Source organism: Helianthus annuus, chromosome 3, assembly GCF_002127325.2.
Source record: "Helianthus annuus cultivar XRQ/B chromosome 3, HanXRQr2.0-SUNRISE, whole genome shotgun sequence".
In the NCBI taxonomy this organism is placed as follows: domain Eukaryota; kingdom Viridiplantae; phylum Streptophyta; class Magnoliopsida; order Asterales; family Asteraceae; genus Helianthus; species Helianthus annuus.
The window spans coordinates 119,663,091-119,687,059 of NC_035435.2; the positions used below are offsets into that span (position 1 = coordinate 119,663,091).

The 23,969-nt window shown below is 37.6% G+C and overlaps 2 protein-coding genes and 1 long non-coding RNA gene across 4 annotated transcripts; 2 read left to right on the plus strand and 1 right to left on the minus strand.

The window, feature by feature from the left end:
- The first annotated feature begins 9,210 nt into the window (after positions 1 to 9,210).
- LOC118490650 lies at positions 9,211 to 12,301 on the plus strand. The gene is made up of 4 exons (XR_004889764.1): positions 9,211 to 9,347; positions 9,823 to 9,876; positions 11,481 to 11,694; positions 12,012 to 12,301. It is a non-coding gene; the product is annotated as an uncharacterized LOC118490650 (long non-coding RNA).
- Positions 12,302 to 17,073: 4,772 nt separating this feature from the next.
- Positions 17,074 to 21,397, plus strand: LOC118490651 (zinc finger CCCH domain-containing protein 66-like). Of its 2 annotated transcripts, none has more exons than XM_035988416.1 (7): positions 17,074 to 17,674; positions 17,967 to 18,133; positions 18,258 to 18,311; positions 18,731 to 18,847; positions 18,925 to 19,176; positions 19,774 to 20,013; positions 20,863 to 21,397. In XM_035988416.1, the coding sequence occupies exons 1-7, from the start codon at positions 17,596 to 17,598 to the stop codon at positions 21,184 to 21,186; spliced, it is 1,233 nt and encodes a 410-aa protein (XP_035844309.1). In that variant the 5' UTR covers positions 17,074 to 17,595; the 3' UTR covers positions 21,187 to 21,397. The 2 variants fall into 2 exon arrangements, with proteins under 2 accessions (XP_035844309.1, XP_035844310.1); XM_035988417.1 differs by having other exon boundaries at positions 17,159 to 17,674; positions 17,954 to 18,133.
- Positions 21,398 to 23,276: 1,879 nt separating this feature from the next.
- Positions 23,277 to 23,717, minus strand: LOC118490487. The gene has a single exon (XM_035988148.1). The coding sequence runs from the start codon at positions 23,715 to 23,717 to the stop codon at positions 23,277 to 23,279; it is 441 nt and encodes a 146-aa protein (XP_035844041.1).
- Between the last annotated feature and the right edge of the window lie 252 nt (positions 23,718 to 23,969).

Consider the following 23,969-nt stretch of genomic DNA (forward strand, 5'->3'; position numbering starts at 1 on the left):
GAACACGGGGCCGTGCCCACCCAACACGCCCCCGTGCCCAAGATCCAGTTATCGAAAACAGAACCGTAAGATCCCGACGGTTGGTAATTTCTGACACAAAAATGAGTGATAATGATCTTTTTTACTTTCGGCACTCTTATGGTACGTGGTGTCAATTATGTGGAGGCGGTCATAAAGAATTAGAATGCTATTTTCTAAATTATTAGCCCCACTATATAGACCCATCGTTTTCCTGTAGCCTTAAGAGGGGCGAAAGTAAAAATAATCCTTATCTCTCCCTCGAATGCGCCCAGCCAGATATTTTAGGAGAAATGCTTCTTGATGAACTATTTCAACTAGAAGATCTGATTCTTAATTGGTTAAAAGAACTTAAGATGGATTTCCTTAATTCATCTCAAGACGATGACCAAGAAGAAGTGTTGGGGTCGCATTCAAACAACCTCGTTGCTTCCGATAATACCTTCAAATCTAGCAAAGACTTGGACGATAGTCGTCCCTGTGTCGATTGTGCCGTGAAGGACTCCCCATCGACTTCGTTCGATGCATACATAGACCTGAGCTATTCGGCATACACCTTCTTTAACGAGAGCCCGGAAAAGGGTTGGACTTATCCACCTACATTTAGCATAGGAATTACCCTCACCGACAACCTCTTGCGTTCTCGTCTTAATCTAGATCAATTAAGGTATCTTAGGCACTTTGGGGTTGTTACATCTAGTAAGGAACCACCCGATCCGGAAAATGTTCCTTGAAAATAGACAAACTTCATAATCAGCCTTTCGACACGGGGCCGTGCCCAGCCAACACGCCCCCGTGTCCACCAAAAGATTCCTTTCTGACTTTATGTCAGAATACGGACAAACTGTGTCAGGATCTTGCCTGCACACGGGGCCGTGTCCAGCACGCTGTCGTTTTCTATAAATGCAGCCAAGAATCCTGCACATTTGGACCATCCAGGGACAGAGATTTGAAGGGATCTTCTCTCCTACCATCCTAGGTATTTTCTAAAAGAAGGTTCCAACAACCATCTTGTCCTTTCCTCTTTTATCCATTTCCTTCTTCTTCATCTTTCTCCAAAACCCTCCATTAAAGCTTGAGATTTGAAGCTTTAATGCAAGGATTGTTGAGTTTTGTTCAAAGAATCTTGTTAAAAATAAGTTGCATAACACTGTTTTAAGTTATTATTGTTCAAAGAGGCTTCACAAATTAGAAAAATAACTTAAAACTTCAAGATTCCTTGTTTCAAAATTCTGCAGAAAGGTGAACACGGGGCCGTGCTCGTTGAGCACGGGGCCGTGTCCATAGTACTGTTTCATTAAACTAAGCTATTTCTGGTTTATTTTCGTAGAATGTCAAGTGAAAACAGTGGAACGTCTTCCGTGCATTCAAGAAACAGTCGAAGAGGGAGAAGGCCTTCCATTGAAGCTACCCTTGTACACTACATCATGGCACTACGGGAAGCTCTCGATGAAATGACTTCGGTAGATGAGGTCCTAATAGACCGTATAAACTATCTTACGGTGGGGCTGGAAAATAGTTTTCAAGAAATTAACCTCTTGCACCAGAGGTTAAATATTCTTGTAACACCTCCTATGGAACCCGTCCTCCCTCAAGAGGATTGGAACCTAGCACTTGGAGTCAACAACCCTACCGGGTGGGATGACATTCCGGCGGAACCTCCCATTGAAAATCTCCAAGAAGTCCCGGTGGAAGTTGCACCTCCTCAAACTGACGCCAACGAGCCCTCCTTCCTCCTCCCAAGGGAGATAGAGGAGTGGCTCGCCGACATATGAGGAGTCCATGCTCGGAGGAAGGAGTTCTATGAAGCCGCATCCAACCGGGAATATTATCTTCTCGGAAATTTTGCTAATTAGAATAACTTGTAGGCTAGAACTCCTTGGTTTAAGCTTCTTGTGCTTACTTATCTAACTTACTAGCATTATAGGATAATGTAATTCTCTCTATGATGGTTTTTAATGAAATGATGGTTTTAAGGTTTGCATGATGTTGTAACCAATAAAACACACTCGGGATGGTGAAGGATAACAAGGGAAATGAGAAACATCACCCCATACACGAAAACAGGGCCATCCAACAACAAATTCTTCATTACAGTAAGTTCAGCACGGGCCGTGTCCGCCCAACACGGCCCCGTGCTGAACAATCTGCAGAAAATCGCCCAGTTCAGGTAACCGGACACGGGCCGTGTTCATTGAACACGCCCCCCGTGTCTAGGCTTCTGTTTCTTTTTATTAATTTTTGTCACTGGCACCTGAACACGGGGCCGTGCCCGGTCACCACGGGGCCGTGTCCAGGATGCCAGTAACATAAAATTTTGCTTTTAACACCCTTTTACACATTCAATCCAACCTAAAAACTTATTTTTGGGACACATTGAGGACAATGTGTAATTTAAGTGTGGGGGGGATGCTAAAACCTTGAATCTTGCAAGTCCTAATAACAAGCCTTACACAAAACTCTATTGGAACCGCTAATCACCCCAAATTTTTTCAAAAAATTTTCATTTTTTTTTACTTGTCTAAGTTTAAGTTGTGAATTCAAGTTCTAACAAGGTTATATTTTTACAAGTTTACAACCGATAGCGTCGTGATAAAAAACCAACATAAGAAAATTATGAAACGGCATGACAAGCTTAGTTAAAATTTGATTATATGTACTTGATCACATAAAAACCCTTTCCCACAAAAGTGAGTTTTGAGCCTTTATCGAGCATACAAATACATATCTTTACACTAAATGCTCATTTTTCGTTTCATGTGTGAATAGCCGCTTGGTTCGTACGACTCTAGAACTTGCCACGACAATACATTCCTGGTCCTTACCAACTTAAACACAAGTAAGTAAATGATGGAGGCATTAGGACTAACCCTTTTTCTTTCTACACCATTATTTTTCATTTTTTTTACCACCTACCCAAAATCCCCCTAGTTAACCCCTTTGAGCCTAAACCTTTTCATTTCTTAACCCAAAACAATCACCCTTTTTACCCACCTAAACCTTTTTTATTTTTAACCCTTTCTTTTAGTAACAACGTTCGATTTTCTGATGACTTTAAAAAAAATATGTATTTTGATGAAACCAAATAAACAAACAAGTCCATCAAAAATAAATTTGTTTGAAACAAATGGTTCGTCAAAATGAAATAAAAATGTGAAAAATAAAAAGTCTTTCAAAAAAACCGACGTTTGTTACGCTTTTCGCCTTTTACTAACCACTAACCCAACCACCCACCTTTAGCCCAAGCCTAACCCTTCACCCCAAAAAAAGTTCTCTTGATATTTACAAAGGTATATAGTTAAAAGGGAGGAGAATTGATTACTTGGCAAGCTTATGGTAGGAGTAAGTTCCATGCCGCTCTCGAGTGATTGACTAAAAATACACCTTCAGCCGAGTGTTGAGTGATCCCCCGTGAGGTATGTGAACTTGTATATAAATGAAATTTTAAAAAGGTATGTTATGCCCTAATAAGTAATTTAGTTTATGGAACGTTTTTAATAAATCATGATGAATAGGATTGTAAATAAATAAAAACAAAACTTAATTAAAGAATCTTGGAAATCCCAACACTCTATGACAAGCCCAAAACTTCTCTTCTACCCATTCCATTTGGGTGTGTAAGCCACATTTTAAAGAGTTTTGCTTGAGGACAAGCAAAGATTCAAGTGTGGAGGTATTTGATGTGCATAAAATGCAACATATAAATTACATCAATTGTGGCATAAAACTAACTCTTTTTTAGTACTAATGTTGGAAAAAGTACGCTTTTGTCTTCCTTTTGTATTTTCAGGATTAAATGAGCTCAAATGAACAAAAGAAGCAAAAGGACAGCTAAATCTAACATAAATACAAGAAAAGGAACAAAAGTGGCATGCCCGACCTCCCGAAAGCATCTTCCCAAGCAAAACAAAGAAGACAGAAGACTGAACACGCCCCGTGCTCAGTGAGCACGGGGCCGTGCCCAAGTGACAGCAGAAAAGACAAACTCATAGAAGCTTCTGTTGCCCACCACGGGGCCGTGCCCAGCGGACACGGGGGCGTGGTCAACTTCCTGCAGGCGCATTTATTGAAATTGCGAATTGCAATTAATGAAGAGAGAGAGAGAGAGTCAGATGGACACGGGCCCGTGCCCAGCGGACATGGGGCCGTGCCCGAGCTTCTGTTCAGCCTATAAATAGGAGTGTTTGGAGCTCTTGCAACTCATCACTTGGCACACCACCTCTCTCACACTTCACCCACCACCCACCACCATCACAACACCATCATCCATTGTCCATCATAGAGTGTGTGAGTCGTCTCGGGATCCAAGATTGATCGTAAGAGTTCTTGACAATCAAAGGCCATGTTTGCCTAAATCTCTTACATTACTTGGTGAAGACAAGTGTTTAGTGTAATACTTTTTATTTTTAATCTTTTGCACTTTTTAGTTGGTTTTGTATTAATGACTTTAATTACTAGTTTCTTATGCTGAAGGTGATTCTTCCTTATCGTTTGTCTGTGGTGTCTTGGCATTATTTTACTGTCTGTGGAGTCTTGCCATTGTTTATTGTATAGATCCTGCAAAGGACCTGGGTCAAATTTAGTAGAACCTCCTTCAATACCCAAAGGTATTGGATGGCGGGGGTCCAAACTCTTTAACCCCCTCATAAGTTAAACTACTATTAAAACTTTAACCCGGCTACTTAGGACTGTATCCCTGTTGACTCAGACTACTTAGCCGAGGGTAACGTCGCCTTCAAAAGAGGGGCCTACCACATTATGCATTAATAACTTAATTAATTATCTTTCAATAATCCGACCCTTTAGGATTGTATCCTTGTTTACTCAAACTACTTGGTTGAGGGTAACATCGCCTTCAAAAGAGGGGCCTACTACAATAACTAAGACAATCTCTTAAACAAGTGCAAAAGTGCAAAAGTGCAAAAATAATCAAAGGTTACACTACACACGAGTCGGATCCAAGTGATTCATCTTGTCTATCTGTTTTATTTTTATTTTATTTTTCAACATTTTAGTTAGTTTTATTTTCTTAGTTTAAAAACCTTTTTCTAACATTTTGATTGATTAGACGTTGAGGATAAACCGGTACTAAAAGCTCTTGTGTCCTTGGACGACCTCGGTATCTTACCAACACTATACTACGTCCACGATGGGTGCACTTACCCATATGTGTGTTTAGTGTTAGTAAATATCATGTTTTATAAATTTAAAACTTGGCTAAAAAGTGTAAAAAGGGCTTAAAATATATACCTAAATTATATTACACTTAACGCACATCAGTTTTCAAAACGAGTCAGTTAATTATATTTACTAGCGAAAGCTGACGTATTTTCAAAAGACTGAACCGCAGGTACCGAACCTTATTATAGGCTGGGAATCCGGGTCGGCTAGAATGAATGCTAAGGAATATGCAACTCTTGAAGCTTAAGGCCTATGGTGTCTAAAACTCTGTTTATTAGATCTCGCCTGTGGGCTTGTACTGAACGCTTGTAATACTTTTATATATTCAAGCTTTGTTGAATTTTACTCTAATACTTCTGCTGCATATCATTATATTGTGATAACAGTTATCCAACCGTCACGATTATACCCACCCGGGCCCACTGGGAATCGGGGTGTGAAAATGATGTATATCCAATATCAATAATCTGAACCAACAAGGGGGAGTGTATGGCATCTCGAGACAAACTATGGTCATTTCTTGGTGATCTGACCAAATTATGTGTTAGCTTCCCACTTTATGTGCCCGCACTAATTAAACTGATGGGCGTGTCATATATTTATGCTATGATGTTAAGTTGGAGTTGTCGTATCATTTGTTCTAGGAGGCGAACAGTATGACTTGAGACGTATATAGGAGAGTATTCATCCTTAGAGATACATAAGTAATCTCTCCCAAAGAGGGAGGATTGCGTGTCGTTTCTTTCTATTTTGACTCGCGGGGTGTCCTAGTTATGGGTCGGTCTGGGTGATAGGCCTTTGTGTGGTGCTGATTTAGTTGGGATTTAGGATGTGTTTAGTAACGGTGATGAAGTTTCCATAAAATATGTGATTGGGTCAAAATTAAAGTGTTTTGATGTAATTATTAGAACTCACTCAATGTAGCTCACTTTTACATGTATGTTAGATATGTTTGCAGGTAGTTGGTACGGGTCAAGGACGGTCTTGGCTAGCGAATGGAGCACTTGTGTTGGTGGAAGAAGGCATTCGTTACCGCTTGAACAATTAATGTTTTGAGGAAATTGTATAGACTTTTAGACTATACACTGTAGTGAGATTTGTTTGTAAGGTACCCGGTTTGGGGGCCTTACAAATCATGTTCTTTTCTTTTCTGACATGTATTTTTTCAAATTGACATATACAACTTGTAATTAACCACATGGATAAGCTTGTTAGTTGTGAACAACCACGTTGCTTATGGTGAGTTATTTGAATCATTAATCGTTTTTAAGTCAACGTTTAAAGTTTACCAAGTGTTTTTTGTTTAATGCAAGATTGAACTTTCGGCTAATCCATCATACACTATTGTATAAACCACAACATAAAAACTTGGTAAATCAAAATTTATCATATAAACAAAAACCACATGATTAGCATGTCCATAAACCTAAGCTAAGAGTTTTGATAAAATTCATTCAATTTTTGGTGTTATTTGTTAACTAAATCCAATTGAAATAAAATGTAGTATAGATGTTTTTAAGTGTCTTCAAATTGAACTAAATTACATTATTGTCCATGTCTTCAAATGGAAGTAGCATTACCTTCTTGCTCATTTGAGTTTATTCATAAGGTATAGATATATAGGTAAAAACACCAAACAAATGGTTGATCAGATAACTACCGGGAGATTATTGGGTACACTTTTAATTTAACCGGTTCTTATGAACATGTGTTACTTTTAAACATATCAATGTTAGAATGTAAATGTTTATTTTGTAACACTTATAAACTGAAAGAGAAAATGAACTTGTGACGAAGGGTGTTAACTTTTAGTAACTTAGAAAACTAATGTTAATGTTTAGAGAATTATCTACGCTTACATTTTTTTTTTTTGATAAAATAATATAAGATCCATGGAAGCAAATAGGATTTAGGTAATTTGACATGGATAATAGCTATGGAATAAAATAGTAATTTAGGTACATTTGATCCTTTATTGGATATGACAAGTAAATGAACTCGTACCAGATAGTAACAAGTTTTAAAATTTATTTTTTAGAAACCTTGTCAATAATAACTATAGCCTGATTGCTATTTATTTTTTTAATAACAACTTGTTATTCCTTCTTCCCATAGGATTATTATTGTACATTTAAAAAAGATGGTAAAGTTATCCTACAAAGTCTCCTAAAATTAAAAGGCAAATTGGATTTAAATAATCCCAACGCACTGTTATTGGCCAATAATAATTACAACTCATTTAATCACCAATAATAATCCAAACTATTCACTTTTGTTTGTAAAATACCCCCACGTTAAAAAACACTAACTAGGTTAAAAAATTGCTGATGTGGCTTGACATGTGTGCACTGACGTGACTGGTTAATTATAAAAGAAACCCAACATTAAAGCCATCTGTGTATAAACACACAGACCATCACGATTCCCCTAAACCCTATCTATCCCCAAATAAACACACAGACCATCATGATTCCCCTAAACCCTAATCAATTGAGAGAGCAAACGATCAAGTCATTGTATCAGGTTTGTTTTTTAGTGCATTCTTCTAGTTTATCTGTGATTCAATCCTAATCCACTAGTAAACCCATTAGGATGGATGACAAAGTGATTGTAAAAGCGTGGCATGGTGGGAAGTTGAAACAAAAGCCAAAATTTCACTATGAAGGAGGTGAAACTTATATGTTTGAAGTTGAAGTAGACAAGATATCCTATTTTTAGTTGATAGATTATGTGATTGAAGGTGGGTCTTACAAAAGCAAGGATTTTGAAATGTATTACTTGATGCCTGGAAAGGAGTTTGTTGATGGTATTTTGCAGTTGAAGAACGACAAAGATGTGATCGATATGTTGAAGAATTTGGGGGATAAAGATGCCAGGCATATACTACATCTGTATGCACAAGGTAAGTCTATTGGACTAGATGACCAACCCAATAAAATGATAGCCCAACTTGAGACCATACCATAAGCCCAACCAGAAGCCCATACTGTAGCCCAAAATGAAGCCCAACCAAAAGCCCAATCAGAAGCCTTACCAGTTGTGAAAAGGTTTACTAAGACTCTTGCAAGCAGGCTATTAACACCAACCAAACAACTGGCACAGTTATTCAATTGCCCTGATACAAGCACACCTGATGTTATAGCTGATGTTGTACCTGATGTTGTACTGGATGGATCTGATGAAGACAAGGTGGATCTGCTTTAGAAAGTGAAGAGGAAGATGCTGTCTGGAGGCCAGATGAATCCGAAGAAGATGCTGGTACAAATGATGATGAGGAGGAGTGGAGGGCATCTGTTGCTGCTATAAAGGAAAACAATTTATCAAAGAAACAATTGGTTGAAAAATTATTGAAAGAGTTCAAGTGCAACAAGGTTGTTGAAGAAGAACAATACAGTGATGCTAGCAGCTATGAGGACTCAGATGGAGATATTAATTCACTAGGAGAGAGTGAGGATGATGACATTAGGGAAAAGAAGTACAAGGTGGTTGTTCCAGTTGTAAGTGAAAATACTGACTGGACTAAGTGGGTTTTGGTAGTTGGTACACGGTTCCCTACTAGGGATGCTGTTAAAGATGCATTTAGAAGCTATGATGTTATGAATGGAAGGAATCTTAAAATATCAGTAAGTGACAACAACAGGCTTGGAAGAATAGGTGTTACTTGTGTTAAGGATTGTCCATTTAGGGTTTATGTATCTTTCCATAAAAGAAAGTGTTGCTTCTTTGTTAAGAAAGAGGTAAGAAACTTGTAGCTGAAGGTAGCCAAGCCACAACATTTCAAGATGTAAGAAACCTGTAGCTGAAGGTAGCCAAGTGTAACACCCCAAAAATGAAAAACACGATAAATAATACTAAACTTAATATGATTAAGTTTGAATGGTAATATGGTATCAAAAAGGGGGTTTTAAGATTTATAGTTACAAATTTACAAACTTTGAGGGGGGAACATGAAAAATTATCAATTAGTGAGGTTAATTGTGACTAAACCACAAAACCCACACACTGTACGTGTGTGGATCGACCTGGAGCAAAGAAAAACAAGGGCTCACCCTTGTTCTCACCAAATTCACCAAATCAACAAGGAAAAGTCGATGTTTATCACTTGCATGTGGTAAAATTTGGATCATTTATCCATACCCAATCAAGTGGTAAGTCGAATTTCTGGATTTGATAACTTGAAGAATTAGGGTTTCAACCCAATCATGAAATTGTGATATGATTTGTGTTGTTTAGATGTTAAGGATACTCCCTAGAGTAGAAATCATGCTTGATTTTGGTTAATTGAAAGAAAGCCTCTATAAACCCACTTTGTGAAATTTGTGTTATGGATATGAAGATTATAGGAATGATGAATATATGTAATTTGATGTGTAATTCAGCTTATAGTACCCGAATGCTAGATAAATTGTTGTAGATTAAAGGAATTGTGAGAATTAGATTGAGTAGTGATGACATATAGGATGAAATAGTAAGTCATGCTTAAAATGCTTGTATGCTATGCTTTATTAATGTAACGCACACTAGGTGTTCGATGAAATGCTTGAAAGAGTAATTATGTGTAAATTGGAACGTGATGGAGTGAAAGTTAGGGTACTAAACGAATGAATGAATATGTTGATCTAGGTGTGAAGGAAGAAGGTTCGAATTCTAAGAAATCGGAAGGATCACAAGACCGAGGTATGTTCCGTTGCATACGAAAGTTTACTTTTAATTGTTAATAATTATTTTGGACCACTCTTGTTATATTGTTTATACTATGTTGTAGTGAGTATGGTGCTAGTAAACGAATAGCAAATCCCTTGCGGATTTGTTTATGCTAACAAAGAATTATGCTATGTTATGCTAGTCGACCGGTTCATGCAACTAGGTCGAGTAAGGATATGAGGCCACCCGACTAGAACGGGTGGTCGTGTAAGCAAAAATCGTGATGCATGAAGTTCAATCCGTTATACGGGTAGAACGAAAGGTTTATGTCGAAAGCAACCAACCCGTTATTACCGGGTTGTAAACGATACGCTTGAATCTCTTTATGAGAAGATAAGCTTACCCATTAAAGGGGTAAATCGAATGCGTAATGATAACCATGAATTCAAACGAATGCGGCTAGTAAGTGGTTTTGTAAGCGAAATAAGTAATAAGACTAACATCTTTGAAATTGTTGTTGAATGTAGGTAAATCCTCGATTTAGGCGTATGGACGGCTTGGAACGTGCACACTTGATTTACGCCCGCCTCACGCTTCCGTTATAAATTACTTTTGAAATGGGTTAAGTTGTGGTCATATGTATTTTAAGTCTATGTAGTATGTTGTTATCTTGTCGTTGGGTAAAAACTTAGTAGTTGTAGTCATGTCGTGTCTAACGTAAGCTTTGTCCGTTTTGGGATTTGTCAAGATTGTTAAACTTTGAAGTTGTTGTGTAAACAGGTGGTTAATGGTTTTAAACGAATAGGTCATGCCGAAATTTCCAAAAATTTTCCTATTTATTTAATTTGTCGAATTAAGTAGAATATGGGGCGTAACAAGTTGGTATCAGAGCCAAGGTTTGAGGGATTTGAGCGAGAATGATAATGCTTGAACTCAAACCGATGGCTCACGCAAAAGTGTGCTCGCTCCGAGATCGTCAACGAGGTAAAGTTTCAACTATCCGTTTAGTATGAGAATGTATAATATATTCGCGGATTGAGATTTTAAGTTATGTATGCTATAAAATGATGTTGGGGGTGGAATAAGAAGTCTCGGGACCAGCGCGGCTGGAAAACGGACCCGAGAAAGAATTAAAATGTTAAAAAAATGAAGCTGCAGCGAACTAACAAACGGATGGCCGTCGCCGACGGCCATACACCCGTCGCCGACGCCATACCCCCGTCCGACGCCCTAACACCCTGCCGACGGGTAAAAATGTCCGACGCCTATTTTAAGAGCCCGTCGCCGACGGGCATCCTAGCCGTCGCCGACGGCTTACACAATGCCGATTGCTGATTTTTTTTTGTTTTTCACGTTTTGTGATGCCGGGCTATCTAAGAACTTATTTCATGACTAAATAGAATTCGTATAAGACTTGATAGGTGTATGCAACCACAATTAGTGAATTCAACAAGAATGAATTCGTAAAAAATAGAAAGTGATGAACCGAATTGTAAAAGATGAAAGTAAGGTGCCAAAAGACACGAACGAATGATAAAGACTAGAATATAAGAACGTTAATATGGTAAAGTCGGACTAATGAATTACCATGTACTGGAAAGCTTGTTGTAATGATGAATGTAAATGCTATTTTATAGATGGCTGATGCAAGAAACGCTAACGAAGATGATGACACGGCTCGTCAAGAAGTGTTTAACAAAAGGGTCGCGGAGGTAGCGGAAGAGATTATGCAAGCTAATCTTCCACGATTAGCTCAAGAAGTAGAGAGTCGGGTGTTGGGAGTTGTGGATGCCATGATGACAAGTAAAATCGAAGAGTTGAAAGAATTAATTGAAGGGTCTAAGGGTAAAGGTAAAGAACAACGATGCACCTATAAAGATTTCATGGCATGTAAGCCTACCACGTACGATGGTAAAATCGATCCAATAATGTTCCAAAGATGGATCTTAAGCATGGAAGCGGTGTTTAAACGAAGTCGGTGTGATAAGATGGATCAAGTGTTTAAACGATACGGTTGAATCTCTTTATGAGAAGATAAGCTTACCCATTAAAGGGGTAAATCGAATGCGTAATGATAACCATGAATTCAAATGAATGCGGCTAGTAAGTGGTTTTGTAAGCGAAATAAGTAATAAGACTAACATCTTTGAAATTGTTGTTGAATGTAGGTAAATCCTCGATTTAGGCGTATGGACGGCTTGGAACGTGCACACTTGATTTACGCCCGCCTTACGCTTCCGTTATAAATTACTTTTGAAATGGGTTAAGTTGTGGTCATATGTATTTTAAGTCTATGTAGTATGTTGTTATCTTGTCGTTGGGTAAAAACTTAGTAGTTGTAGTCATGTCGTGTCTAACGTAAGATTTGTCCGTTTTGGGATTTGTCAAGATTGTTAAACTTTGAAGTTGTTGTGTAAACAGGTGGTTAATGGTTTTAAACGAATAGGTCATGCCGAAATTTCCAAAAATTTTCCTATTTATTTAATTTGTCGAATTAAGTAGCATATGGGGCGTAACACCAAGTCACAAGAAAGAGGGGCAGGCCTAAAAAGTCAGCTGATGCACAACCTTCTCAGTCAACAGCAGCCCCACAAGTTTCTCAGTCCACTCAGCAATCACAGGGGAATGTAGCATCACAACAAACTCAGAGGCCAGCTAAGAGGGGCAGGCCAAAAAAGATCTCAAAAGCCACAAATCAATCAGCTGAATGAAGACTTTTGTTGATATGCTTTTGTGTTGTTTAATGCTTTAGTAATACCCTGTTTTGGATGGAACTATAATGTCTGTCTTATGGTTTTGGTTAAGACTTGTACTACCTCGTATGGGATGTTGAAACTGGTTGTAGTTTGTACTTTGGGATTTTAATGTCTTTTGGTAGTTATTTTGTGTCCAGATCTTATCAGTTAGTTTTTATATGTGTATGTCTTCTGGTAGTTAATTTGTGTCCAGGTTTTAATGTTAACTGTGTCCAGATGTTGTAGGTGCATAATGTCCATTTTGGTCAATTGTGTATTAAGTGTTGGTCAATTGTGTCCAGACTTTGTGACCATACTCAAAACCCAATTCATAGTCAAAACAAGATTCATATAATTATCCGAAAGTCATTACAATCACTACATCGCTTGAAAAAAGGACACATTACATAATAAAACATGTCAAAATAACCAATACATTAATAATGCAATACAGACAACTGCCAAAAAACATGCATAAACAAGATTCATATAATTATCCGAAAGTCATTGCAGTTACTACATCGCTTGGAAAAAGGACACATTACATAATAAAACATGTCAAAATAACCAATACATTAATAATGCAATACGGACAACTGCCAAAAAACATGCTTTCTTTGAAGGCTTTCTTAATCTCCGATTTTCTTCTTCTAACACCCTCTTCTCTATTGCCACTCTTGCATTCTTCATCTCAGACACCCCACAGTTGCATTCACTTGCTAATATAGCATCCACCTCTTGTTTCCACACAAAGAATTTGCAATCAGATCGCTGAAATGAACAAGCAATTAAAAACAACCCGTTAAAGTTTGAGAAAGTGATGAAATCACATTGCCAATCAGATTCAATAACTTACAGGCCATAGAGGGCATCCGTAAAACTCTTCACCTTGCCTTGAGCTTCGATTTCCAGCCACCCTACGAATAGCAAGCAATTCATGGTTACAATAAACATTAACATCGGTGCCAAGTCTAAAAATTTTGGGGTTTTGTGAACAAATTGAAGGACATGAAGAGTTTGAGCTCATGTTTTCGTTTGGGGATCGACTGAATTTGCCCAATTGGTAGAATTAGGGGTTTGATGGAGAGTGCGATTGTGTGTGCAAATAAGGCTGATAATGATTATATACACATGTAAGATGTTAACCAGCCATGTCAGTGCACACATGTCAAACCACATTAGCAATTTTTTAACCTAATTAGAGTTTTTTAATGTGAGAGTATTTTACAAACAAAAGTGAACAGTTCAGATTATTATTGGTGACTAAATGAGTTGGGATTATTATTGGCCAATAACAGTGAGTTGGGATTATTTAAATCTAATTTGCCAAATTAAAAAGATGTACAAATACCAAATGGATCACAAAATATAACACAATATCTAGCAAAATATAACACAGTGTCGAGGAAAAAAGACATAATGAGTTGCAAAAAACACACAATGTCGAGGAAAAAAGACACGATGAGTTGCAAAAAACACACAATGACGCAAATAAAAAAAACCACAATGATAAATAAAAAAGACACGAGAATCTAAACAAATATTCTAAATTTTACAAGTTAAATTTCCAAAAGCGAAAACCTAAAATCTCATATCCTAGAGTTCGATGAGACGGTTTAAATGCCGTTTGAATGAGGTCAATCGGACTATGTTTGATACCCTTCTTAGGACATTTTATTTTTAGAAGACTTTGTATTTTATTCTAACACTTAAACCCTTAAAACAGAAACTAGAGGCAAAGAGTAATTTAAAGAAAAGTTCTGAACTATGACGATTTTTAGTTGTCACCACTTGGTCCAGTTGCGTTCTACAACTGAACATATACTCGATGTTTTGGTTTTATAATTTCATAATCAATTGTTTGGATTTTAGGAAGGCTCTTGATGTGAACGGACAACGACGTAAGAGTAATTATCCTTTTTTGTGATCAAGAGTAAATGCTAGAGTGAAATAGTGGTTGAGAGTGTACTGAATGGCTTTCCCTCATCGAGAAAGATTTATAATCATGGTCACCATTTTGGTTTAGTTTTTGTTAATGCTTTGTAAGGCAATCGCTTATTGTTAACCCACTTGCCTTAGGCATGTGGTATTGCCTCTTAGTCAAACAACTTTTGTCTTCATGTATGTGTTGGAAATCAGGCCCTTGATCGAATAAACAAACACGCAATATGAACAAACTTGTTCGACTCTTTTATTAATTTATCAATGAGAGCACACTAATTACAATGACCCTAACCATCTATTTATACTAAACTTATTCTAGTCCTAACCCGACTCAAACTCTATTAATAAAATAAATAAACAAACTAGATAAACCTATCTAATAAACCTTGATGCCCAAGAAAACATCCCTAGACTAGAATTAGGAAACCTAAATAAAATAAACTAAAACACTTAGCACCCTCCAACTTTTGAGTTATGACAAGATTAGTCCCAACAATCACCCCCCTAATCTTGTCAATAACTTTCTTCACATTAGAGCCGGTTCATCATCCTCATATCGGTTTGTTCACACCGCTCATTTATGACACCCGAATCATGTTTCCTCTCGAACCATCTCGACTTCTCCCGGACCCACGATCTTCACCTCGATCACGTCCAAAGTCTTCTCGGTTCAACCCGAAACAAATCACCACACTTGTAACACGTCACATGGCATTACGCTGAAAACGTTCACTAACATCTTGACTCATCACAGATCGACGACCTCTCCCCGGTCACATCCAAAGCCACCCGATTGAACTCCAACGCCATAATGTCACACCGTGTTTTCTCCATTCTTTACCTTTTTCCGATCACCTTTGTTCAAGAGGCTCTCCACCGACAAAGAAAACAAGCCACCCGCTTCTTCCGTTTTCTTCTTGCCAAACGAGACGAATCCAAAGCCACCTGCTTTGACGGATCCTTTCTGCCCGCTTTTTACGCACATCCACCGGTCTCCTCTTATCACGAACCAAGTTAATCAAGGCACCTACAAAACATTATGCTGTTGTCACCGTTGTATAACAGCTGCGCAAACCCGCAACTAACATCCGAACAGCCTTTTATCTTCCTCCTTTACTCACCACTAACAGCCACCTCCCGTAGTATTGATCCCAAGAAAAACCTCCTTGTTTGACTTCCAACTTTTAATCTTTTCAATGAAGGAATTTCTTAATATTACAAACCATGTAATTCAAAAAAATAATAATCCCACATGGCTTTAATCCATGGAATTCACTTATCAAAAAAAAAACAAAAAAAAAAATCCCATGTGACCTTCATCCACATAATTCTTTTACTTCATCCAGATCCCACCATGCGGAACAAACAAGACAATCTTCACCACCTTCGTTGCCTTTTGCACCGTCTATTGCCATTCAAAAGTATGTGGATCGTTTCTGCGCTAATTCAGCGACTATAACACCACCTGGACAGCCGCTAACTACCGCCATAACGCTTTTGCACCCCGCTAGGGGTGCTCCCCCTTCTCGAAAACGACTCTAAAAACCGCCAAGCTCTGATACCAATTGTTGGAAATCAGGCCCTTGATCGAATAAACAAACACGCAATATGAACAAACTTGTTCGACTCTTTTATTAATTTATCAATGAGAGCACACTAATTACAATGACCCTAACCGTCTATTTATACTAAACTTATTCTAGTCCTAACCCGATTCAAACTCTATTAATAAAATAAATAAATAAACAAACTAGATAAACCTATCTGATAAACCTTGATGCCCAAGAAAACATCCATAGACTAGAATTAGGAAACCTAAATAAAATAAACTAAAACACTTAGCACCCTCCAACTTTTAAGTTATGACAAGATTAGTCCCAACAGTATGCACATTGATATTAGTACTGTTTTTTATAAGTTATCGTTGATATACTCGATGAATGTCAAGTTATTCAAATACTTGATACGATGTCGTTGGAATGTATATCGACAACGAGATGTCCCAATAAATCAATAATCTAGTGCTCTAGTGTTGTTTTTTTTAACAAACTGGTGATACCCGAAGCCATCAAACTTCGGATTATCCGGTGACATTTTAAAACATTGTACTTCAACATTGTTTAGAGCTATCATACTAACTCGCCAATGTTTAAAAACGTTAAAATCTCCTTTAGGGACTTAACCGTTAAAAGACATATTAACCAAGGGGTTACAAATTCAAAACCATAAATCAAGGGATTAAAAACCCAAAACCAAAACAACATCATCAACTTAAACACACGCATCTAACCCATAACCTTCACTAATCCACCGCCACGTGTCCCAATCAACCCCTCAACGGCCAGGATTAGCTACCTTCTCCTCCACGCCACCCACTTTCCCGCCACTTCAACGGCGACGATTTTCTACAAGAAAATATTCTCAGTATTTCCGAACCCAAAAATACCGTATAATATCACAGACGAAATTACCAAAACACCCTTCAGTACAATCCCACTACCTTCTAGATTCACAGGACTATTTAGTCAACTGACACTCGACAACATTTCCCATTCGTACACGAGTCGAAAAACAATTATTTATTCAATATTAATTTATTAATATTTAATAATAACAATAACAATAATAATAATAAGCAAAATTCTTGTTCGAGATCGAGGAGATCCAAAACTAAAAATCAAGAATTTCTAGAGAGAGAAAGTTAGAGAGAGAGAGAGAGAAGGGGAAATTGTGGGAAATTACCCAAATGGAAAAGGTGAAGAAAGAATAATAATAATATTATTATTCATCACATTTGATGGATCATTCTCATTTATGAAAAATTTTAGGGTTTCAGTTTCAAATCAATCATCAACAACAACTTCTTTTGTTTCAAATTGTTTCTGAAATCTGTCAAAATCGGTTATAATCATCGTCTTTTTTAATTAATTTCTGTTTTTTCATCAAAACTACGTCGTTTTGGGTTTGATTAAAAAACAGGGGAGAAGCAGAGCACAGGGGAATAATCATACTCTGTGGTTGATTTTTATAAAATTAATATAAATTTTATAAAGAGTAATAAAAGGTTATTGGTATGCCGGATAATCGGCGTGTTCAGAGGAATGGTAGCATCGCTAATTCTTCTTCGAATCCCTCTGTTAATAACATTGAAGGTATGATTATTATTATTATTCATTTATTTGTAGCAATTTAGTTTTTTTTTTGTTGGGTATGAAGATTGATGCTTAATTTTGAAGCAACTTTAAGTTTTGAAGATGGGATCATGCTTTAAATGGCTAATTTGTTAAGTTTATGTGTTTATTTAATGTTACTCTGTTTCAATTTGGTTCATTTGTTGTTAATTGTTAATTTCCCTAATTTGTGTTTGAATTTTACTTTTCCGTACGGTAATTTTGACTGTGATCATAAATTTTTTGATATTTAATATAAAGTTCGGATTTTTAGAAGCTGTAAGGAGGTTGAGGATCCAGACAGATGGGAAAGAAGATGGTGGTGTGGTGGGCGGTTATCCGGACCGGCCAGGTGAACCGGATTGTATATTTTATATAAGGACAGGCATGTGTGGTTATGGAAATAGTTGCAGGTTTAATCATCCAACTCACATTGGGCAGGTAAAGAAAGAAACCCTTTTCTAAATTTTGGTTTAATATTTATATCGATTAATCGAGTTGCGAAAAGATTATCGGTTTTGTAGTTTGATGCATGATGTTTGTATGTATGTTCATTGCTTTGTAGGTGAATCAACATGGAGGCGAGCTTCCGGAAAGAGTTGGGGAACCGGACTGTGTGGTACGTTGTTGTTCATACATGTTTATGGAATACATAACCATTTTTGTTGCAGTCAATTGTTGTCTGCATTTTGAAATATAGGATAATTTTGTTTGTGACTGACTAACTGACTATTGATGTGTATCGTGTTTGAAACCGAACATCCTAAATTACTTTATTTAGTTGAAACTGTTATTGTTCTATGGAATACATAACCATTTTTGTTGTAGTCAGTTGTTGTCTGCATTCCCTTTTCTGTTTTTTTTTTTTCTTTTTTCAACTTTGTTTGTGGAAGTTTTTTCGACTTTGAAGAACCCCTAAATGTCATTGTAAGGTGATCACAAGGTGTTTGGATGTTTGTGTTTTAAAGGCGTAGTTGCAACAACATCAAGAACCGGAATTAGAAAATCATCTGATATTAAACTTTTTATCATTTTCAGTATTTTCTAAAGACGGGCACTTGCAAATATGGATCAACCTGCAAATACAATCATCCTCGTGATAGGCATGGTGCTGGACCCGTTGTGCTGAACATGGTCGGGCTACCTATGCGACAGGTATGTATGTTTTAAATTTTAATAATCACTCGGTTTAAATATTGTTTTAACGATGCTAATTAATGTTAACGTATTAGGAAGAGAAGGCGTGTCCTCATTACATACGAACTGGATCGTGTAAATTTGGAGTGTCATGCAAGTTTCATCACCCACAGCCGTCAGTGGATGGGGGAGGTGTACCATATGCATCGACACCTGTACCTTCGTCCGGTATTTCTGCATGGTCATTACCTAGACCGACATATGTTTCCGATCCGCAAACTTACTTACCGATTATTCTCCCTCCTTCTCAAGGCATTGGCCCTACACAAGGTTGGAACACTTACATGGTAAGTATATACATCTCTCGTTTATTTAACCATAACTAGGGCTGCAAACTTACCGAACGAACACGAACACGACCTTGTTTGTGTTCGTTTGTTAAGAAATATATGTGTTCACGAACTGGTCATGAGCACTTACCAAACAAGATTTTATGTTCGTGTTCGTTTGTTAAGGAAATGAAATTGTTTGTGTTCGTTCGTTAATGTTAGGCAACGAACGAAAACGAGCGTTCATGAACACAAATGGAAACGAACGAACACAAACAAGCGTTCATGAACATAATATATTATACACTGACACTTAATATTTTATTTGTCGGATCTTTGAAGTATTTAAATAAAATATAAAAACTAAAAACACTAATGAACCATCGAGCACAATCGAACGTAAACAAACGTGGCCTCTATTCATGTTCATTTATTTAACTAAACAAACGAAATTTCTTGTTCGTGTTCGTTTGTCTAATAAACGAACGAACACAAACGAACTTTCCGCTGAACGGTTCACGAACTGTTCGCTAAACCTTTGGTTCGTTTGCAGCCCTAACCATAAGCACCAAAAACTAGTTATAGTTATATGGTTTGGTGGTGTTATCTTTTCAGGGAAGTCTGAGCCCCGTGACGTCGGCTAGTGTCTTTGGTAGGTCGGGTTCGATGGACCAGACCTATTCGTTAACTCCTGCTTCTAATCTGCCTGAGCGACCTGGTGAACCGGAATGTCGTTATTTTATGAACACTGGAATCTGCAAATACGGGCTGGAGTGCAAGTATCATCATCCAAAAGAGAAGATGGCTCAAATGGCTGCTAGTTCCCTTGGCCCGCTTGGCCTCCCTCTAAGACCCGTAAGTTACTCTATTCATGTTAAACATATGGTGCTTATTAGAGGTTGCACTTTCGACTTACAAATAGGTCTATTTGGGTTACTTTTAGCTGGTTAAACGGGTCAAACATAGGCCTGTAAAGAAACGAACGAAGACGAAAACGAACATATAAACGAACACAATTTTTTGTTCATGTTTGTTCATTAAGAATATGAGCATGTTCATATTCGTTTATGGCCGTTCGTTTAAACCGAAACGAACAATTCATGAACATAAACAAACTTAAACGGACATAATTTAACAAACATAAAACAACACAAATAAACATAGATGGACAAACATAAACTAACAAAAATGAACATAATTGACCAAACATAAACGAACATAAAGTAGAAAGCCTGTTTTATGTTCATATTTATATAAATAGATGAATGAACATAAATTTAAAATTTAAACGAACACAATCGAACGAACATAGATGAATGAACATAAATGGACGTTCACGAACATAAATGAACGAACAAAACGTGTTAATGTTTGTTCGTTTAATTAAACGAACAAATATTTTTTTTGTTCATGTTCATTCGTTTATTAAATAACTAAACATAAACGAACTTCCCACCGAACACGTTCATGAACGTTCGGTTCATTTACAGGCCTTGTCAAACATGTCAAAGGGGTGGAAGTACTAAATTGTATTTATTGGAAGACTTCGATTTATTTACAATTTTTTTATAAATAAACAAAAGGGTTTTTGGAGGTCCGTCCTACATGACCTGGCATGTTTTCAACCCGATACCCAACCAGACTGACACAATGTCTAGTGCTTATTTACTAAAATCTTGAAACACTATGTGGCTCGAAATGCAGGGGCAAGCGGTGTGTTCATATTATAGTCTTTATGGAATCTGCAAGTTCGGGCCAACTTGTAAATATGATCACCCTTTTATGGGATATTCATACAATTACGGCATGAGTCTGCCTACCATGCCCATGATTGATCCATCTGCGTTCCCGTACGGTGAAACTCACCATGCGCACCATTCTTCAGTGTCGTCACCTTCAAAATCGTCAAAAAATGCAGGTGGTTCTAAAACACCAGGAGGAGATTCACACTCGCGTTCCCCTTCACCTCATGAGCATGATCATGACCGTGATCAAGAAAATGGTGGCTCCCCTCCACATTCGGGATGAATCTGATCTGATCATATGTCATTTAGTGGTACTTTTAAGAGATGAATTTGCGGAGAGATTTTGTTTTTGGTTTTGAATAAAGGCAGGTGATGAAAATTGTTTTAACTTTGACTGCATTCACTATACCATTTTATTCGGTATGAACTGTTGTGGTTTTGTTTCTATGGATGATTTTTGCTGAATTTAGAGTGGTGATGCCTATCTTTGGTTATGGTTTTACTTCTAGATGATGAATGCACTCTAGACAATCTCTTTGTATTTCCCTTATGAGTGTTGTTCGGTTAGACCCGTGTTTCCAAGCTTAGAGCTTGTAAAGAACCCGTTAGGTGACCGGAGGTGGGAGTAACGGAGGCATTTTATGACGGTCTAAAACGATAGTGGGTCTTCGGGCTGGTCATCAGCGTTGTCTGCTTACGTAGGGCGTGAATGGCCTTTCGCCAATAGGTTTGCCCGGGTAACCGGGCTTGTATAGTATTCGTTGGCCGTTAAAGTAATATATAATCATATACTTGAATTTGCTTAAACAATTTTTTTTATAAATAACTTTATAAAAAAATTTAAAGAGATCTCAGAAGTTTTCTCCCCTCCATTGAGAAGTTTTAAAACTGAAAATAAGTCGAATGAAATGTTTAGACATAAGGGGAAGTATCCAATCAAACCTAGAATGGAATGAGCCTTTTTTTTTTAAATTAGTGTAAGGATTTATATTTGTATATTGGGGCATTCTGTCACTTTTTTCTCTTTCAAGTCACACTCGCCCAAATAGATAATGTTTTATTTATAGTGTTAAAAACATGAGATAAAGCAAAATATTGTAAGAGTGGATGTAAGGTGAATTTAATAACATCCACTTAACAAATGTATATCGGTGTGCTCGATTGTAAAAGTTCGTATATGGTGAATAAAGTGGAAGTTTTTGAGAAAGTTTGAAAATCTGATGTGATGTTGAGGTGACGCCTGTGTACTTAATACATTGTAGATGCTCTTAGACTAGAAGGTATGGGGGCCGGCTTGGCCCGGCTTGGCCCGGCGCCGGACCCCCACACCGCCCCCCTCTTCCGGCTTTCATCAAACCCGGCCACCCACCGCCGGGTGTGCCGTGCCTCCCTTTTCCTTTTCCTCTCACATATACCTATACATACATACATATATATACATAAAGGGGTTCATCCCCCACCCCCCTAGGTCCATCCCCTCCAAGCCACTCCTACGTGGCGCTTATGTGGCGGCTCATCCCCTCCAAGCCCATCCAAACCATACCTTCTAGTCTTACAACATCCTTTACATAGGGGAGGGTATAGGGCCTAAGCGCATGTGCCAAAAGAGATTATACTCTTGATCGACTAAGTTACGTCATACTCCCATGTCTAGTATGTTGTAGGTCTAATATATTATGTTAAGACTTATACTCTTCATTATCTTTGTGTCTTTCTTTAAAGTTTAAACTATCTTTGATATGTTGGATCATGTTGGCCCTATATATGAGTCAGTCTTATGTATTAGTATACTATCCTAACTGGTTCCAATAGATCTTGGTTTGGATGAGGGGTATAAATGACTTTTGTTGGCTAACTATAAGGTCGTTGGTGATTTACACGCTATAACTCTTCCTAAGATTTATTTCATCCTAGAATTTAGTGGTGAATTGTAATAGTCTCCATCGTCATCATTTTTTCAAAATACTTTTTGGAGTGTGTGATATTGAATCAAAATTAAATAGATAGTGAAACACATATACTTGCAACTTACTTGTAGACAACAAATTTTTTTTTCTAACGGTAAGATTCTATGATTGATAGAACAAGGCCAGCATATGCTGTAAAAACCCGAAGTACGGTATAAAATACACACGGAAAATTAAAACAATACGATATAACCCCAATTACATACGATTATCTCACTATGTCTCTTATGTTGAAATCACCCATCTCTCCCATACGATATCTTGAAGTTTTGATCTACTCTTTAGCCAGATAAAGCTATCTGACATTATTGCCTCTACTATGTTCTCGGTGCGGTTGTAGCCGTCGAATTCCTTTTCATTATATATTCCACATAGTCGTTTGAAATACCACATTTAGAACTTTCTTCTATTTCACAAATCCTGTTAAACCTTTCACAAACTCTAAAGCCTCATTGCAAGAACGAATTTCATTGGACAATGGTAGTTTTAGCCATACAAGTACGTTCCTCCATACTGATTTTGACATGGTGCATTCACAAATTAAATGGCCAGCTGATTCCTCTCGTATTTCACATCTGGAACAAAGTGGATTACTTACTGGTATACCTCTCCTAATCAGCTCCTGCTTCACCGGAATCTTGTGAAGCGTAGTTCTCCATGTGAAGTAATTTATCTTTGGCGGCATCCAATGGTTCCAATGTTTCCATTCTTCCTCAATTCCGACACCGTCCTGCTTGTTTATCTGTTTTCTGACATTTGCCACTGAGAATTCTCCTCTATCAGCTGCATTCCATACCCATCGGTCCTCCCCTGCTTTGAATTTCGCGCTATTAAGTAGGTGTAACATGTTGGTCCACTGTGCCCATCCATTGTCTGTATTCGGTGGCTGAGCCCACCCGATATTCTATTAGTACTCATTCTCTGTTCGTACCACACATTCTGCTATCTTCACTTGTTTGTTTGCTGCGATTTTTAACAACTTCGGGTATCTCTCCTTGAACGACCTATCACCAATCCAATTGTCCAGCCAGAATTTCATTGTAGTGTCACTTCCCACTATAGTGTTATATAGTGTTACATAGTGTTATATGATGTTATA

Excerpts from the sequence above, each read along its gene's own strand:
- LOC118490651 (XM_035988416.1), top strand. The coding sequence starts at position 17,596 with ATGCCGGATAATCGGCGTGTTCAGAGGAATGGTAGCATCGCTAATTCT. Across the intron at positions 18,134-18,257 it reads ATCCAACTCACATTGGGCAG|GTGAATCAACATGGAGGCGA; the intron begins GTAAAGAAAGAA and ends ATTGCTTTGTAG. Across the intron at positions 18,848-18,924 it reads TCGGGCTACCTATGCGACAG|GAAGAGAAGGCGTGTCCTCA; the intron begins GTATGTATGTTT and ends TTAACGTATTAG.
- LOC118490487 (XM_035988148.1), bottom strand. The coding sequence starts at position 23,717 with ATGTTACACCTACTTAATAGCGCGAAATTCAAAGCAGGGGAGGACCGA.